This window comes from Schistocerca cancellata, chromosome 2, assembly GCF_023864275.1.
Source record: "Schistocerca cancellata isolate TAMUIC-IGC-003103 chromosome 2, iqSchCanc2.1, whole genome shotgun sequence".
Lineage (NCBI taxonomy): Eukaryota > Metazoa > Arthropoda > Insecta > Orthoptera > Acrididae > Schistocerca > Schistocerca cancellata.
Genome location: NC_064627.1, coordinates 448893626 through 448912891, shown reverse-complemented (window position 1 = coordinate 448912891; position 19266 = coordinate 448893626). Strand labels below are relative to the sequence as shown.

Here is a 19266-nt window from a genome sequence, read left to right as displayed (position 1 = left end):
TGGATAAATTGACGTTTCATGGAATCGATGGTACAGGAAACTAATGAACAATGTCATATCTAACTAGAAGAATGCAAGAAGTTTTACTTTATAATTCAGCCAATGCAAACAGGGGAGATTCTTCTGACTGGAGAGAAATCAGTATGGGATTCCACAAAGTCAAATCTTAGGTCCACTATTGTTGCTCATATATGTAAACACCTTCCATCTCATATAAAACATGCAGAATTAGTTCTTTTTGTGAATGACACCAGTATTTTAATCAATCCAAACGTATATACAGCATGAGAAGAAATGGTAAATAATGTACTTAAAAGTATTATTGAGTAGTTTTCTGTAAATGGTGGTACCCTCAGTTTCAGACAGACTTTAACATATACAGTTCTGCACATCTAGAGGGACTACACAAATGTAACACATGCGAGGAAATAATAACCAGGGTGGAAATGTAAAAATTTTTAGGTGTCCATACTGATGAAGGTTTAAACTGAAGAAAAAAAAACTGGAACTCCTAAAACAATCTAGTTCAGCCATATATGCACTTATAATCATTGCAGATCTTGTGGAGTTGACTTATTTTGCTTCTTTTCATTCAGTAATGTCATCTGGAATAATGTTCAGGAATAACTCAGCTTTGTCTACAGTCTTTACTGTTCATAAACTTGCTGTAAGAATGAAATGTGATGCTCACCCACAGTCATCTTGTAGACATTTGTTTAATGAGTTAGGCATTTTGACTACTGCTCCACAGCATATTTATTCCTTCATGAAGTTTATTTTAAATAATACACTGCAGTTCAAAAGGAACAATGATGTACATAATTACAACAAGACAAACAGTTAGATTCATTACTCCACATTAAGGCTGTCTTTAGCACAAAAGGGGTGCACAATGCTGCCACCAAAATTTTTGTCACTTACCAAATGTTATGCAAGTTTGACAGAAAGCAAAGTTAAATTTGAAAACAAACTGTAAAAATTTCTCCTTGACCGCTCCTTCTGCTCCATAGAAGAGTTTCTAATTTTGTAATGTGTACAATAAGGGAAAGTCAACACTCACATATAAGGAATCAATGCATGGAAAGCAGAGACACATAACAAAAAACAGCATTCTCATTAGTTTTTGAGCACTAACTCTTTTTCTAGCAATACTACAAATATTGACAAACAGAACCACACAGACACCAAAATGCACACTCCCAAGGCCATGGCAAGACACAGCAACAGGAGTCCTCAGTCTTGCTGTGGCCTGTATGTCACTATGTGTATTATTGCTAGATAAAAAAATGCAATTTCTGTTACATATTTCTGTGCTTCATGCATCTATCCACTTTAGGTGACTGTTTTGTCTTTTCCTTATTTTATATATTGCTCCAATTTCCATTATTTTTATAATTTTGTAATGTGTAAAATGTGATGGGAAGGAATTATTAACTCACAAAAAAGTCAATGATCAGTATGCAGCCATATTTACATGTGAATGTGTAATGTTAATGTAAAATGGTTCATTTCATATAATATGATTAATTGTACAAATGATCCACAGAACATGAACATCAGCGTAAAATTTGCTTTAGCACCCACCACAGCTGTAATACATAGAAAAAATATGGTTACATACTTAAACACCTGTAGTCCCCCCTCAAGCATATCACTGCCTCTGTAACTAGTCTTATCTTGGCAAATCCTATTCAGCTCTTCATTTCTCTATTATACCCTCACTGGCACAAAAATTGCAACATCTAATAAATGATGTGTCATTATCTTGTTAACCAAAGTGTAGTATTTTATTCTATATTTTTAGATAGGATATGTTATTGGCATTGTTTAGTGAACAAACAATGAGGCAGCGACTGTTTATTGCACTAGCCGTAATACCTTTTCCTGCATAACCTGAAAACAAAACACAGCATGTGAAGAAACAATGTTTACATATATTGTTGCACCTTGTACTGTTCCCCTTTGAATCACATGTGTTTGTGTGATCTTCCTGTGAGGATTGTAATCAGGTTTCTGGAGTAAACATGCTTTAATCCCTAAAGATACTGCAAGAGCTGTTGCTTTGGTGGAAGATGGTCGCAGCACGCATTACATTGCCAAAGTGTTGGCACAGGGAAACTGGAGACTATGCTAGGAAACAAGGGTCAGGCTTAAGAAGAGCGTTATCAGCAAGAGATGATCAATTCATACGAGTTCTCTGCAACAGTCACACCACCACCAGTGAAGCATGAAATAGACTCCAACAAGTTTGAGGGTTTGTGAGAGAATGGAAGAAGCCAATCCAAAAGATCTGCTACAGGCACGGAACTCACCAGAGAGCATCAGACAGCTCAACTAAGTTTCACAAGGGAATATCACAGCTGGAGCGTACAACAGTGGGAGCAAATGTGATTCATTGATGAGTCACAATTTGGCCTATGGTCACCTGACAGTAAAGAGAGGGCCTGGAGAAGGCCTGGGAAAAGGTATTCCTCTTGCACATTCTCAACCAGGATGCCTTTTCAGGGGTGGATGTCTGATGGTGTGAACAGGAATCAATATGTCTGCAATAATAGAGCTTCAGGCCTCACAGCACATTGCTATGTGGAATTACATCCTTTTGAAGCATGTTACTGCTTTCGCTCCGTTTATTACTGGTGGTGGCTTTGCACTGATGCATGATAATGCGTGCCACATGTTAAGCGAGTTGTTCAAGAGTTCTTGGATGAAGCTGACATTCAGGCTATGGTTTGGCCTGCTCGAATCCCTGATTTGAATCCTATTGAACATGTATGGGACATGCTGGGGAGAAGGGCCTCCCCTGATTTGAATCCTATTGAACATGTATGGGAAATGCTGGGGAGAAGGGCCTATCAGGACTATTCCGAGAACTTACATGACCTGTGGGAAACCCTCCTGAATAAATGGGAGATGGTTTCTCAAGAAGACATTGCAGCATTAGTCAGGAGTATGCCTAAAAGGTTGGATACCTTGATTAGCGCACGAGGAGTTGGTATATGCTTTTGAAGATGCAAAGAGAGGTCTGTGGATTGAAATGTGAAATGTAGCAAACCACAACAGAGCAGCAGTAGATTACTGTCATAAAAATGACTGGAATTTAAAATAAAAATTCTTTACAAAATTGACGTGTTGTGTTTTTTGTGGTGGTCAGTGTGTATGACTGTCACAGATATCCTTTTCCATTTATTCTATCTACTAACTTCGTATGATCATTAATTTGTGAAAAACTTTAAGATTACATTTGAAATGGATTTTCTAGTTTTCTGACTGCAAACATTTCACTTCCATATATTATGATACCCTACCAACATTTAGTTCATTAACTTTCTCAGGACTTTGTTAAGCTTCACACCAGCATACATCTTCTGGTCATGAAAGTTGCTTCGCTTTTAGCAGTTACCTCATTTTTTTCTTCTTTGATTCATGTTTAGCTAGTTATTATTATTTTTTCACTATTCTTCATTACTTTTACCTTTCCCCCACATTTTTAATTAGATCACATGTTTCGAACACTAATATGTGGTTCTGAGCAGACAAGATGGATTGCTGACACAACAACCTAGATCTGAAGATGATCCAGAGTGATAAAAATGCATGATCTAATTAAAAATATGCAACTGAGATGTAACAATATATAATAATTACCTTTACCTGTACCTTTGTTATCATAAACTGTGTGTTGTAAAGGAATCCATATCTTTTTCCTCCCAATTCAATTCAGCACCACCTCATTAATTATTCAATGTGCCCATATGATCTTCAGCACTCATGTGGCTTGGTGCCACATTTCAAAAGCTATCTACTTCTTGTCTGAACTGTTTTTGTTCAATTTTACTTCTGACAAATACCTTTAGAAAATGCTTCATAACATTTAAACTTACATTTGAAGTTAACAAACTTCTGTTTTTCTAAAATGCCTTTCTTGCTATTGCCAGTCTGCATTTTCTAGCCTCTCTATTTTGGCCATCATCAATTATTTTGGGACCAAAACAGCAAAATTCAAGTACCTGTAGTATCTCATTTCCTACCGAATTCTGTGAGCATCACCTTATTTAATTTGGCTGCATTCCATTCCCATTTTTTTGCTTTTCTTGGTGTTCATATTATAACTTCTTTCCAAGGCACTGTCTGTGAGAGAATTACAATGTCATTGGCAAATCACAAAATTTTATTTTCTTCTCCTTGAACTTTAATTCCTTCAGACTGTATAACATCAGGGATAAGTCTCAACTAATGTTTCTCATTTATGACCTTGGACTCTTATAACTGCAGTCTGGTTCAGTACAAGTCAGGAATAATCTTCCATTCTTTGTATTTTATCCCTATTACCTGCAGAATTTCAAAGAGTGTAGTGCAGTTAACAATGTTAAAAGCTCTCTCCAACTCTACGAGTGCTATAGTGTTTGTCTTGTGTACATCTATATTCTAATATAAACCGTGTGGGTCAGTATTCTTGTATTTAAATTTCTACAGAACCCAGGCTGATCTTCCCTGAGTTTGGTATGTACCAATTTCTCCATTCTTCTGTAAATAATTGTCCAACCCTGACTCATTAAACTCATAGCTCAGAAATATTCACATTCGTTGGCACCTGCCTTGTTTTGGAACTAGAATTATTATTTCATTTTTCTTTAATTCTGCGAGTATTACATCTATCTCGTTTGTCATCCACACCACATTGCATAGTTCTATCATGACTGTCTCTCCCAAGGATGCCAGTAATTCTGACTGATCATCACCTAATCCAGGGGCCTTATTCCGATTTTGAGCTCTTAGTGCTCTGTCAGATTCTTCTCACAGTATCATACTGCCCATCTCATCTTCATTTACTTCCTCTTCCCTTTCTATTATATTGCCTTCAACTTAATATACTTGTACAGCCCTTCTATGCATTTCTTCCACCTCTAAGCTTCCTTTCTTTGCTTAGTACTGGCTTTCCATCAAAACTATTGATACTCATACGGCTGCTTTTCTTTGGTCCAAGATCTCTGTAATTTTTCTATAGATGGTATCTGTCTTTCTCATAGTCACATGTGCTAGTGCAGACTCCATCTGTCCTCTAGGTATACCGACATATCCTTTTGCATTCTCTGTCACTCTCTCTTTTTGGATGTCTGCATTACCTTAAGCCTGCTACATTTGATGCATTTTTATATTTTCTTCCTTCATCATTTAAATTGAACAACTTGTGTATTATACCAGGATTTATACTGTGCATTGTGCTTTTGCTGATTTGATCCTTTGCTGTCTTCACTGTTTCATCTCTCAAAGCTACCCATTTGTCTTCTGTTATATTCCTGTTGTGAGATGAAAGACTGGTGGAGCTAGATACATTCTGGTTTGACAGATGATGTGGCGTGGTGTGAGTACCAACACAGGTGAGCATAGCCCACAAAAAGGCAGAGTGTTGCACTGTCTGTTTGACCAGCAGACAACACGTCAACCTCTGCTATTGGTGGAATATGCAGCCATGAAGCAGGCCATCTGTCGTACGGGGCTGCAGGTAGTCTGAAGGGTTATGGCAAATGGTCTTCCCTAGTGAGTGTGCATTCCTGGCCCTTGTAGGGTATGAGTGTGCTGCTATGGCAAAAATTAGTTCATGGGTATTGCATAAGTAAAATTCACACTAAAAATATACGGACTAGACAGTGGCACCACATGAAAGGGAAAAATGAAGTGAGGAAGCATGCCTAAACATTAACACTGTAGGTATAATAGTACTTTAGATTATTTTCAGGAGGCAATGATTTACAGTGCTAGAAATTTTGGGAAAATCACGGTTTGTGTGTAGTTGCATTTCACTTTATTAACCCTTTGAGTCTCAATAATACAAAAAAATAATATTAATTTTTTTTTTTTTCATAATTGAGCTCTGTCATCTTAATAAGCAACGAATACAAGAAGAAATTGTCAAAAAGTGGACACTCAATTAATTTAAGAAAGTGGTTCCACTTTAGAACATAATTTCACATAATTAATATTTATGGCATAATATGCAATGAATACAAGGAGAAATTGGAAAAAAGTGGATGATCAATTGTTTTAATGTTGTGGTTTCACTTTGGAACTACTAGGACATACAGTTTTCAACCACCCTTCATTTCATGAGAAATGTTTGAAAGCAATTTTGTATTTGTCCTAGACACAATACCACCTCTTGAAATTTCCATTAACTCTCAATTCCTAAAATGAATTATAGCCCGAAATAACAAGCAAAAATGGGCCTAAAATTTAATGAATGTATATCAGAAGTGCAATTTGTATACACTTGATTCTCCTTAGGTTTAAAATAGATAATAGTAAATAATGTTAATTTTGACCATTTCATTGAATAATGTACAAAATTTCCAAAAAGCCAAGGACCTCAGCAGAAACTAATGTAACCACAGAAAAGGCTGGTGAAATTCTAGCCCTAATTCGTATGTAATACTTGCAGCAGTGATAATTTCCATTTTTTTTTTTTTTTTTTTTTTTTTTTTTTCGTTATGATGTTCACATAATGAAAAACCTTATGTTATAATTTTTGATAAGAAAGACAATGAAACTCATATTTTGTAACAGCTCAATGGAACCAGTGCACAATGTTGAGTCATGAAAAGTGATAATATGTGTAGCTTTCATAGTAACATGTTCAATACATGTAGTTCTATGGGTTTTGATATGACTGATCGAGTCTACATAAGGGCAACAGCCAGGCTGACCAGAGTCGGTTCACTTTGAGAGTTTGGTGAGCAAGGATGTGTGCTGATGACCACTACGTAGGTAATGATTAAAGTGTTTAAAGTTTTTGGGTGGTAAGTGCAGAGACTTGTAGCAATTCAGCAGTAGGAGTTCAGCAACTTAGAGAAGTTTTTGACAGTTGTATTTATTGACTTTAACTCTGAACAGTAGAGGGATGGTAGATTTGGAGAAATTCTGTATAGGTTCAGGACTTTAAGTATGAACTACAGAATCATGTTTAAAAACTTGTGAAATTTCAGTAAAAATCCATGCACTTTGCAAAGTCCATCCACAACTGATTTTTTGAATTGTAGCACTGAACAGCAAAGCTGTGCATCAGATTTTGTGCATTCTTTACTGAGCTCACAAATCAATCTGTTGTGGCACTCACATTATTAGGCAAGTTATCAATAAAGCATTTCAGTTATTGAACAGTACTGGTTCTGTTACGGAAATTTATTCATTCTACCAACTATAATCCTGCCTGCAATTTAATCAAGTTATAGAATGTTGGCAGATCAATAACAGGGAAATGCGACAGATGTGTGCCTGTGTTCCAGAGAGATGCGAAGCCAATAAACTTTAAATATCAGCCACACACTTAATTTAGCCCTTAGTTTAGCCCCCCCCCCCCCCCCCCCACACACACACACAAGGAAGAAGAAGAAAACACTGTGTTAAGTAGAAAAACTTTAGTGCATCACACTTTCCTCTGTTTCAGTAAATTAATGATTAAAGTTGCCTCTGAAACTTTCAACAACTGGTTGTTCTTTCAATTTATCTACATGTTGTATCTATATTTCTCTGTCTTTCTAACTTATTCGATATAATCTGCAATTATTAACCAATAAATTATGATCAGGGTCCACAACCCAAGAATATGTTGTCAGTTAAAAATACGGGTTTGAAATCTCTGTCATGTAACCTGTCTTAAACCTTCTGGTGTCTCCAAGCTCCTTTCAGGTGTACAAGCTTCCTTTTTGACTCTTAAACCAAATGTTTGCAATGATTAAATTGTGTACTGTGCAGAATTCCACCAGGTGATTTCCTCTTTAATTCCTTTCTCCCAGACACTGCTCTCCTACTATTTTCTTATCTTCTTTTCCTACCTTTTCCTACTTTTGAATTCTAGCCTCTCACTGCATTTAAATATTGATCTCCCTTTACAATCTGAATAACTTTTTTTATCTTGTCACACATTGTTTCAATCTCTCCATCATCTGATAGACATATAACCTTATATTATTGTGCTGAATGTTGACTTCATGTCTTTCTTGGCTATGGTAATGCATTCACTGTGTTGTTCTTAGTACCTTAGCTGCTCCTTGTTTTCTTATTCATTATCAGACCTACATCTTTATTACCCATATTTGATTTTGTATTTATTATCCTGCAGTCCTCTGACCACAAGTCTTACTCTTCCTGCCATTGCACTTCACTAATGTCCCCTGTATCTAACTTCAGCTTATCCATTTCCCTTTTTAAATGCTCTAACCTACCTACCTGATTAAGGGATCTAGGATTGCACACTCTGACCCATAGAATGTCATTGTTGATTTTCCTGATGATGATATTCTCCTGAGTGGTCCCTGCTCAGAGTTACAAATGGAGGATTATTTCCCTCCAGAATATTTTACCCAGAGGATGCCATCATCATTAAGCTATACAACAGAATTGTGTGCCCTTGGAGGAAAATAACAGATATACTTTTCCCTTGCTTACAGCCATTCACAATAACAACACATCAAAGCCATGTTGTCTTAATGTTACAACGACATAACTGTCAATCATCCAGACTGTTGAATCTGCAACCACTAAAAAGGCTGCTGCCCCTCTTCAGGAATCATACATTTGTCTGGCTTCTCAACAAATACCCCTCTGTTGTGGTTGCACCTTCTGTATGGTTATCTGCATCACTGAGGCACACAAGCCAACCCCCAACAGCAAGGTCCACAGTTCATAGAGGGTTCATGAAAGTAACTTCCCAAAGAAAGTAAAAGACTGTCTAGTGGCACAGAAAAATAAGAGCATCAGAGATTATCTAATAAATAAAAATATGTAAATTATGTATAATCATTCCTATTAGAAAAGTAATCAGATTTGTCACACTTTAAGAAATATGTGACACCAAATGTTTCGTATTCTCGACATGCCTTATATTATTTTTAGGCTCATGTAAAATGTAATTCTACATGATAAAATAAAAAAAAATTAAATCAGTAAGACACATACTGTAAAAGTGATACTGTACTTACTATGGTTAAGTATTAAAAGCTTTAGAGCTTTATCACTTGCTCAATCGTCAAATGAGAGAAATGAATGGTGGAAACTATATGAGAAACCTCACTTTATTTAACTATGTTCCATTTATTTATCAAAGTTTACAACAGAAAAGGAAACATTATTTTTACATTGAACTGTGTTTTTATTATTGGCAGCTGACAATATACTTGTGTAATTCTGAATGCTTTTGTCTCCTCCAGTCAGTGTGCCACATCCCTTAATTTTTCTCTTCCTATTTTACTTTCAGCTCTGAAAACAGAAATTGCCAGCTCCAAATGCTAAATTGTAATTAAGGAATTATTTATGTACTCTTCTATACTCTTAACACCCAAACATCCAGATGTCAGACACTCAGATCATTACCAGACGTTGTGTGTCGATAGAGTATCAATCAAAATACTGATTTAGTTTGTGCTGTGTGCTGTTGTCCCTTTCACGCAATTTCTGCTGGACGACAGCATACAGCATGAACTAAATTGGTGTTCTGGTTGATACCCTATCGACACGCAAAAGTTTGGTACCGATCTGAGTGTCTGATATTTGGAGGTTTGGGTGTAACAGGCATACATGCGTAAGTGGTGTGCTAGTTTAGGAAGATGACAATAAATGATGGGACATGCTGGGAGAGCTATGTGGGCGGTTATAACATATTATACTTAAAAGCTAATGACTACAGTAAAATTCAATGAGCTAATACCTCTTAATCAAGGAGGGTCCTCGCTCAGGGAGGAGACTCTGGACCAGGCAGACCACAAATGGTTTACAGCCTTCGTTTGACATCGTCTGGCAGTACGGGAAACTCACTTCAGTGACACACTTGGTGGCAAAGAGGGTGCCAAAATAGCCAGGGATAGAATAGTAATAAGCCCATCTGGTACTCCTGGCATGCACTGCACACAATATTCCAATTGCTGATACCAGGAGGACAAACTAGGCATCGGCATCAGGCTTTCTACACCTGTAGTCACTAGAAGCATCTCGAGGAGATGCAGCTCAGGACGGCAGCATGGAAAAATGTGGTAGCACTCATATTGTTAAACGAACTGCAACAGAACACTGAATGCGGGGTGACAATTCTGTGGTTCGCACATGCTCCGGCGAAATGCCACAGTTGGCAATGTGAGCCATATGGTGCTGCGTGGCAATCTGCTGAGAGCATTGGCGGGGGTGTTGCTTCGTCATAGTGGAACAAGAGACTGCTTGAGTGACAGTTTGGCATGCCTTGTGTCCAGAAAGCATGGCTGTCTTAAGTTCTCCCTCTGGTGGAAGTGACCAGTGAGGGTTTTGGGGGGCTGGATTGCGGTCTGCGCAGCCTGTCATCTGCTGCTATAGATAGAGGTGATGGAAGGAGTCCACACACAGTTCCCCCCCCCCCCCCTTTTGAGAGGTAAACACCGGTGTCAACCATGCAGAGGGGTGTTTGAAGCTGACGGACGATGCTTGCTTTGGGGGGGGGGGGAGGGGGGGGGGGCATGCACAGGTTGTCACTGCTGTGCTTGTGCTTGTGTTGTGTGTTGTGGTATCCAGCAAGAGGAGGAGCATGGGCAGCTCCTGTGTGGGCATTGGTAGCATATGAAGTAGCATTGCTGCTCCAATGGTGTAAGTGCTAGCGGTGGTGGTGACAACTCTCTGCTGGGACTGGCAGGTGCCTGTGGGGGGCGGAGCGCTGTCTACGTCAGCTGGAGACTGCAGGGTAGTATGGTGGCGACATCAAGGTCTCAAGCACTGGGGAGTGTTTCACTCATGTAGTTGGTTTGTAGTGTACCAGAGGGAGCGATGGCTGGTGGTGTGCCGGACATGGCGTTGGGGGTGGCATCAGCTGGTGGCACATTGGGGACTGCAGAGGGGACAGTGTTGGTCTGTGTTATATAGGATGTGGTGCTAATGGTCGTACAAGTGGATCTGGTGACATGCAGGGGCAACTCCACCTTGATGGTGCTGTGCTTTTTGGCTGGGTGGGGCTTTAGGACATAGGATGCCTTGAGCCTGTCCATTGAGACGTTTGTCACAAATCTGTTCAGACACATGGAGAACTGTCTTTCCCTGAACAATTTTGTGCTTCATTCCTTCACTAATAAAATGAAATATTTGTTCTATTATCCAAGGTTTCTTCACAGTTGCCCTCTTTGTATCTACATTTGTCCAACCAGCTTCTGTGATTGTCCTTTTTAGAGATGTCCATTCATCTTCAACTGAACTGCTTATTATTGTATTCATTATTGCCATATCTACAGCCTTAGAGAACTTCAAATGCACCCCATCATTTCTCAGTACTTCAGTATGTGACTTCTTACCACACTGATGGTGACTCTCTTAAACTTAACTCTTCTCTTCACCATTACTAAATTATGATTTGAGTCTAGTCCCCTTACAATCCAATAGCAGGTTTCAGAATCTCTATCTGACCATGGCATAATGCAGCTGGAACCTTTCTGCATCTTCAGGCCTTTCTGAGTATACCTACTCCTCTTGTGATTTTTGAAGAATGTATTCACTATTACTAGTTGTTTTTACAATAAAACTCAATTAGTCTTTCTCCACTCTTATTCCTATTACTGAATCAATATTCTCCAGTAACTCAGTCTTCTAGTCCCCCTACTACAACAGTCACACATGATTATTAGATTTTCATCTATCTTTTGATACTGAATTAAAAGTTCAATATAACCATTTTCTTTCTTTATCTGTTATTCTTCTGCTAGTGAGGTTGCTATGTGTACCAGAACTGTTGTTGTTGGCATTGGTTTCTGAAACAATACTCCTATAACTGAACTGTTGACAATAAATCACTCTCTTCCCTAATTTCCTGTTCATGATGAATCCTACTCCCATTACACAATTATCTGCTAGTGTTGATATTACCATTTGTTCATCTGTGATCTTATTTGCATATCCCTTTACTGACTGCACTCTATCTAGGTTGAGTATCTGCAGTTCCCTTTTCAGATTTTCTGGCTTCCCTATCACACTCAGACTTGTAGAATGTTGAAACTTCCTGGCAGATTAAAACTGTGTGCCAGACCGAGACTCAAACTCAGGACCTTTGCCTTTCGCGGGCAAGTGCTCTACCATCTGAGCTACCCAAGCACGACTCACGCCCCGTCCTCACAGCTTTACTTCCGCCACTACCTCGTCTCCTACATTCCAAACTTCTGCAAGGTTCGCAGGAGAGCTTCTGTGAAGTTTGGAAAGTAGGAGATGAGGTACTGGCAGAAGTAAAGCTGTGAGGACGGGGCGTGAGTTGTGCTTGGGTAGCTCAGATGGTACAGCACTTGCCCGTGAAAGGCAAAGGTCGCGGGTTGGAGTCTTAGTCCGGCACACATATTTAATCTGCCAGGAAGTTTCATATCAGCGCACACGCCACTGCAGAGTGAAAAACTCATTCTTGTAGAATGTTACCCTTTTGTTTGTTACTCAGCCTTTTTCTTATAGTCTCCTCCCTGTTGGGAGTCCCCACCCAGAGGCTCGAATGGCGCACTAAAATGGAACATTTTGCAATGGAGAGACCACCTGACACCTTTTCGTCTACAGGCTACATTATCTGTCTTTAATGCAGGGGTTTCCATTGCCTTCTGCATCCTCATGTCATTGATCATTGCCGATTCTTCCAACTTTAGGTGCTGTTCCACCCCCCAAAGGCAAGAGGGTGCTCACAACCTTTGTCTGCTCCTCCATCCTCTTTGACAAGGTTGTTAGGAAGATGTGGGTGACTCCTTATACTCAAAGTCTTTGGCTGCCACTGCTGATGATTTTTACACAAAATTTATGCAGTGGCTGGGATAACACTCAGGACATTTTGATTACTGCCCCTAGACCAAGACTTACTTTTATTAGTAGTTAAACATTTTATGGCTGCTGTCAAGTTGCAAAAAATGTGTTTTCCTGAATAACGGGAGCTTTTCTGGACCGAAGTGAGTGATTTTAAATATTTGTGAAGATTGTCCCTATGTCTAGTACAGATTCCATAAACTGAGTTGTTGGACTGAAACAGAGATATATTATTTATGACACATTTCACTAAGGAATAAATATACTGGGAAGCAGTAGTCAGCTTCCCCAACTCCTTGAAAAGGTGTCTGCAGGAAGTTGAGTTCATACCACATACAATTATTTTTGCACATCACTGGACTTGGAAAAAATTAACTCCAAAAAATGATGCTGTATGATTTTATGGAATGAAAGTAAGCAAAGCATGACAGCTTTTTTAAATTTTTATATAACCTATGTCTAAAATAATGCATTGCAAATAAAGATTTGCTTAGATTCTTCAGAATTTCTGTGATATGTTCTCCCAAAATGAATTTATTATCAATTTGTAATCCCAAAAACGTAACACTGTCTACCTCTTCTGTTTGATTGCTGTACTGTCAAATAATCTGCAGCTTCTGTTTTACAACTCTGAATTAATCACATTTATGTTTCATCCTGATGCCAACAATAAAATAAATGAGAGTAATTTAACAATGGTGTTTTGAAATAAACAATTATTGTTGTAGTAAAACAGATACCTTTTTCACTTCCTCCCCTGTTTGGGAGGACAATATCCAAATATCCATAAAAAAAATTATAGGCCATTCCACTGCCATAATCCATTCCATTCATCCGTTCAAGCATTATTGAATTCTGCAATTTGCTTTCTTCCTACAGACGGAAAAAAATTAAGATTAATGGACCTCATCATGTATGGCATGGTTAGCCTACTTACATGTACATCTTCAGCTACCAGAAATTCTACATATACAGTATACATGTTATAAATTATAATAAGATATACTATAACCATTGCAGTTTTCTTACCACTTTAATTAGATTGCAAATTACATATGCAGCAATGAAAATGAAAAAAGTTGAGTGAGGGCCAACGTCTTGAATTAACAAGACAGGGTTTCCATACTGCATACAATAAATCTGCAAAAAATAAAAAAGCAACTAGTGCACATGTTAGATAAAACACACAAAGGGCAATAATTTAAGAAAGAGATCTCTTCCTATGGAAGCTAACAGAAATATAAACACGGTTAATTAATAAATTAATGAGTTCCACATGAATGAATATTTCACTGCAAGTACTCATTAAAGCTGCAAGAAAGACAAATCATCAATGACATGCAAACAAATGTCAATGTGTCACACCACACTATTTTAAGAGTGATTAACTCAGCTGTTGTGATACACTAATCGAAAAATAAATGTGATGTCACAATCAAAAATGTACTATCATATGCTAAACTTGTATTTTCTGTTAACATTACCAGGAGACAGAATGTCTGATCACTACTTACCTTCAGATGGCAAAATTCATAACACTTAAAAAAAAAAGTCAAACAGAAACTAGTATTTTAGCTTTCAGAACACACATAGTCTATTCCATCTTGATACAGGAATTAGGGATTAGTTGAGGAAGGCTATAAAGAGGCAGGTCACCCAGAGGCTAGATTAAGTGGGATTCACCAGCTGTGAGGACAACAGAAGGAACAGAGGAAGGAGAAACTGTCAGAGACAATATAAGGTCAGAATTAGGTCAGATATAACAGAAAGAATGGAGTGAGAAGTAAAGACTAATGAAACTATGAGAGAAATGAGAAGGATGAAGAATAACATAACTAAAAAATTGGATGAAAGAGGAAAAGAGACTTGTTTTGGGTGGGGGGGGGGGGGGGGTTGGGGAGGACAGATGGACAATAAGGAGATGTGCAACGATACCAATACAAAATTTGTTTGAAGTGATTTGCATAAATCATGTAAATACTATAAATCTTATTGATTTGGCAGCATAGTCTTGTACAAAAAAGGTGTGCATTATTCAGGAACACACATTTTCAATAACTTGCCAACAGCCATAAAAAAGGATTTTTTTTTTTTTTTTTTTTTTTTTTTTTCAATCAGTCTACTGACTGGTTTGATGTGGCCTGCCATGAATTCCTTTCCTGTGCTAACCTCTTCATCTCAGAGTAGCACTTGCAACCTACATCCTCAATTATTTGCTTGACATGTTCCAATCTCTGTTTCCTCTACAGTTTTTGCCCTCTACAGCTCCCTCTAGTACCATGGAAGTCATTCCAGATGTCCTATCATCCTGTCCCTTCTCCTTATCAGTGTTTTCCATATATTCCTTTCCTCTCTGATTCTGCGTAGAACCTCCTCATTCCGTACCTTATCAGTCCACCTAATTTTCAATATTCATCTATAGCACCACATCTCAAATGCTTCGATTCTCTTCTGTTCCGGTTTTCCCACAGTCCATGTTTCACTACCATACAATGCTGTACTCCAGACGTACATCCTTAGAAATTTCTTCCTCAAATTAAGGCCGGTATTTGATATTAGTAGACTTCTCTTGGCCAGAAATGCCTTTTTTTGCCATAGCGAGTCTGCTTTTGATGTCCTCCTTGCTCCGTCCGTCATTGGTTATTTTACTGCCTAGGTAGCAGAATTCCTTAACTTCATTGACTTCGTGACCATCAATCCTGATGTTAAGTTTATCGCTGTTCTCATTTCTACTACTTCTCATTACCTTCATCTTTCTCCGATAAAAAGGATAACAAGCAATGAAATTCAGTATAAGAGAAGCCTAAAGGATCTATTGGTGGCCAACTCCTTCTACTCCATTGATGAATTTCTCAGTAAAACCAACCGATTTTTTTTGTATATATATAACTTCTGCACAATTTCAGTGTAGCAATGTGTTCATTATATATATATATATATATATATATATATATATATATATATATATATATATATATATATATATATAGAGGGAAACATTCCACGTGGGAAAAATATATCTAAAAAGAAAGATGATGAGACTTACCAAACAAAAGCGCTGGCAGGTCGATAGACACACAAACATACACACAAAATTCCTGCTTTCACAACCAACGGCCGCCTCGTCAGGAAAGAGGGAAGGAGAGGGAAAGACAAAAGGATTTGGGTTTTAAGGGAGAAGGTAAGGAGTCATTCCAACCCCGGGAGCGGAAAGACTTACCTTAGGGGGAAAAAAGGACAGGTATACACTCGCACACACACACATATCCATCCGCATATACACAGACACAAGCAGACATTTGTAAAGGCAAAGAGTGTATACCTGTCCTTTTTTCCCCCTAAGGTAAGTCTTTCCGCTCCCGGGATTGGAATGACTCCTTACCCTCTCCCTTAAAACCCAAATCCTTTTGTCTTTCCCTCTCCTTCCCTCTTTCCTGACAAGGCGGCCGTTGGTTGCGAAAGCTGGAATTTTGTGTGTATGTGTGTATGTTTGTGTTTGTTTGTGTGTCTATCGACCTGCCAGCGCATTTGTTTGGTAAGTCTCATCATCTTTCTTTTTATATATATATATATATATATATATACACACACACTCCTGGAAATTGAAATAAGAACACCGTGAATTCATTGTCCCAGGAAGGGGAAACTTTATTGACACATTCCTGGGGTCAGATACATCACATGATCACACTGACAGAACCACAGGCACATAGACACAGGCAACAGAGCATGCACAATGTCGGCACTAGTACAGTGTATATCCACCTTTCGCAGCAATGCAGGCTGCTATTCTCCCATGGAGACGATCGTAGAGATGCTGGATGTAGTCCTGTGGAACGGCTTGCCATGCCATTTCCACCTGGCGCCTCAGTTGGACCAGCGTTCGTGCTGGACGTGCAGACTGCGTGAGACGACGCTTCATCCAGTCCCAAACATGCTCAATGGGGGACAGATCCGGAGATCTTGCTGGCCAGGGTAGTTGACTTACACCTTCTAGAGCACGTTGGGTGGCACGGGATACATGCGGACGTGCATTGTCCTGTTGGAACAGCAAGTTCCCTTGCTGGTCTAGGAATGGTAGAACGATGGGTTCGATGACGATTTGGATGTACCGTGCACTATTCAGTGTCCCCTCAACGATCACCAGTGGTGTACGGCCAGTGTAGGAGATCGCTCCCCACACCATGATGCCGGGTGTTGGCCCTGTGTGCCTCGGTCGTATGCAGTCCTGATTGTGGCGCTCACCTGCACGGCGCCAAACACGCATACGACCATCATTGGCACCAAGGCAGAAGCGACTCTCATCGCTGAAGACGACACATCTCCATTCGTCCCTCCATTCATGCCTGTCGCGACACCACTGGAGGCGGGCTGCACGATGTTGGGGCGTGAGCGGAAGACGGCCTAACGGTGTGCGGGACCGTAGCCCAGCTTCATGGAGACGGTTGCGAATGGTCCTCGCCGATACCCCAGGAGCAACAGTGTCCCTAATTTGCTGGGAAGTGGCGGTGCGGTCCCCTACGGCACTGCGTAGGATCCTATGGTCTTGGCGTGCATCCGTGCGTCGCTGCGGTCCGGTCCCAGGTCGACGGGCACGTGCACCTTCCGCCGACCACTGGCGACAACATCAATGTACTGTGGAGACCTCATGCCCCATGTGTTGAGCAATTCGGCGGTACGTCCACCTGGCCTCCCGCATGCCCACTATACGCCCTCGCTCAAAGTCCGTCAACTGCACATACGGTTCACGTCCACGCTGTCACGGCATGCTACCAGTGTTAAAGACTGCGATGGAGCTCCGTATGCCACGGCAAACTGGCTGACACTGACGGCGGCGGTGCACAAATGCTGCGCAGCTAGCGCCATTCGACGGCCAACACCGCGGTTCCTGGTGTGTCCGCTGTGCCGTGCGTGTGATCATTGCTTGTACAGCCCTCTCGCAGTGTCCGGAGCAAGTATAGTGGGTCTGACACACCGGTGTCAATGTGTTCTTTTTTCCATTTCTAGGAGTGTATATATGTGTGTGTGTGTGTGTGTGTGTGTGTGTGTGTGTGTGTGTGTGTGTGTAAGTACAATCTAACTTCTGCACCATTTCAGTGCAGTAATGTGTTCATTGTAAATAAGTATTATAGTAGTTGCATTAAAAGTTTATTACCTTATAAATAAATACATAACCTTTTTTTATTTTAAATTCAGTGCATTAGTATTTGTAAAATGACTCTTTCATATAGTGTTCATTAAAAAATGACGATCATTCCACTTGGGACCTGTGGAATGGTACATTGGCTTATTTGTTTTAGTTGTAGGTGTTTGTCGTGTATTGTTGTTTTTCTGACATGTTCCGCATCCTGGAGGACCTCCTCACTACGGATCAATTGGAATGAAGGTAAATCTAATCTAATCTAATGCTTTACGATGTTTTTGACAATTGGAGAACTTTCACACTTACACTATTCATGTTGCGCTTGCTATGTTGTTTACACTTGTAGAATTTTGACATTTACACTATTTACATTAGGCTTCACTATAGTTATGTCCTTTTGCTCTATGCTGCATATTATTCACCCTTGCAGGAATTTCACCTATAGCATATTCATACTTTTATGAAACTATTTTATCACACTGTGCTACAGGGGGTTAGAGGTGTAAGTGCATATATTGTGACCACTGGTATCTTAGTATGTACCCACTCCAGTATGTCTGTTATTTTGTCTTTGCATCTAACAGTCTTCCTGAAAAAAAGTCACATAATTTACTACATGATGTTTTCCGCACAGTTGTAGCTGCACCACTAAGTGGACTATGCCTCTCAGTAGAGACTACCATTTTCCATCCATATGCCCACACTTCATCATCTGACCTGTTGCACAGGGAAAAACAAGCATTAAAGGCTTATTCTTGCCACATCTACTTGGATGTACGAACTACACTAAAAACATACTAACCCTAATGGCTATAATTATTGGTATGCAAATGAAGTACAGTACTGATGTAACGTTGTTCTGTACACTGTCCTCAGCCACCAATAAAAATATCCTCACTAATACTCCTAACACCTCATATATCATCCACCATTCATAAAATTTCACTTTTACACAATTCATGTTTTTCATCTGATAAAAAAATTGTCAGGGACAACCACATCTACAGCAAGTAGCAGGAAATTAAAGTATGGCATATTTTAAAATGCAGTCATAACATGTTCTTACAATGAGTAACACAAGATTCCTGTCACTTATATCTTGCGCTATCCTGTCTTTAGATGGTAAGTAAATGGTAATCATCTTCTACTATGCTTAACTAAAATGTAAATAAAAATAATATTGCAGCCTTTATTAACTATGCTAAGAGAATGGAAGCTAATGATATGTCAGCAAAATTAAGTGAAAAACGTTGTATTTTATCTTTTAAGCTAATAATGTTGACACGTTGCACCAAATATTGAATTTCTTGCTGCGAAAAATTATGTAAAATTTGAAACAAGATAAAAATCAC

At 39.2% G+C, this 19266-nt stretch overlaps 1 protein-coding gene across 1 annotated transcript in view; it reads right to left on the bottom strand.

The window, feature by feature from the left end:
- The window catches only part of LOC126161941 (stimulator of interferon genes protein homolog), a 309484-nt gene that overhangs the window by 80818 nt on the left and 209400 nt on the right, over positions 1-19266 (bottom strand). Inside the window, exons 6-7 of the mRNA XM_049918118.1 lie at positions 13801-13911; positions 13512-13644 (exon numbers count right to left, since the gene is read on the bottom strand). Of these exons, the coding sequence (XP_049774075.1) occupies positions 13512-13644; positions 13801-13911 (244 nt within the window). The remainder of the gene's footprint in view (positions 1-13511; positions 13645-13800; positions 13912-19266) is intronic.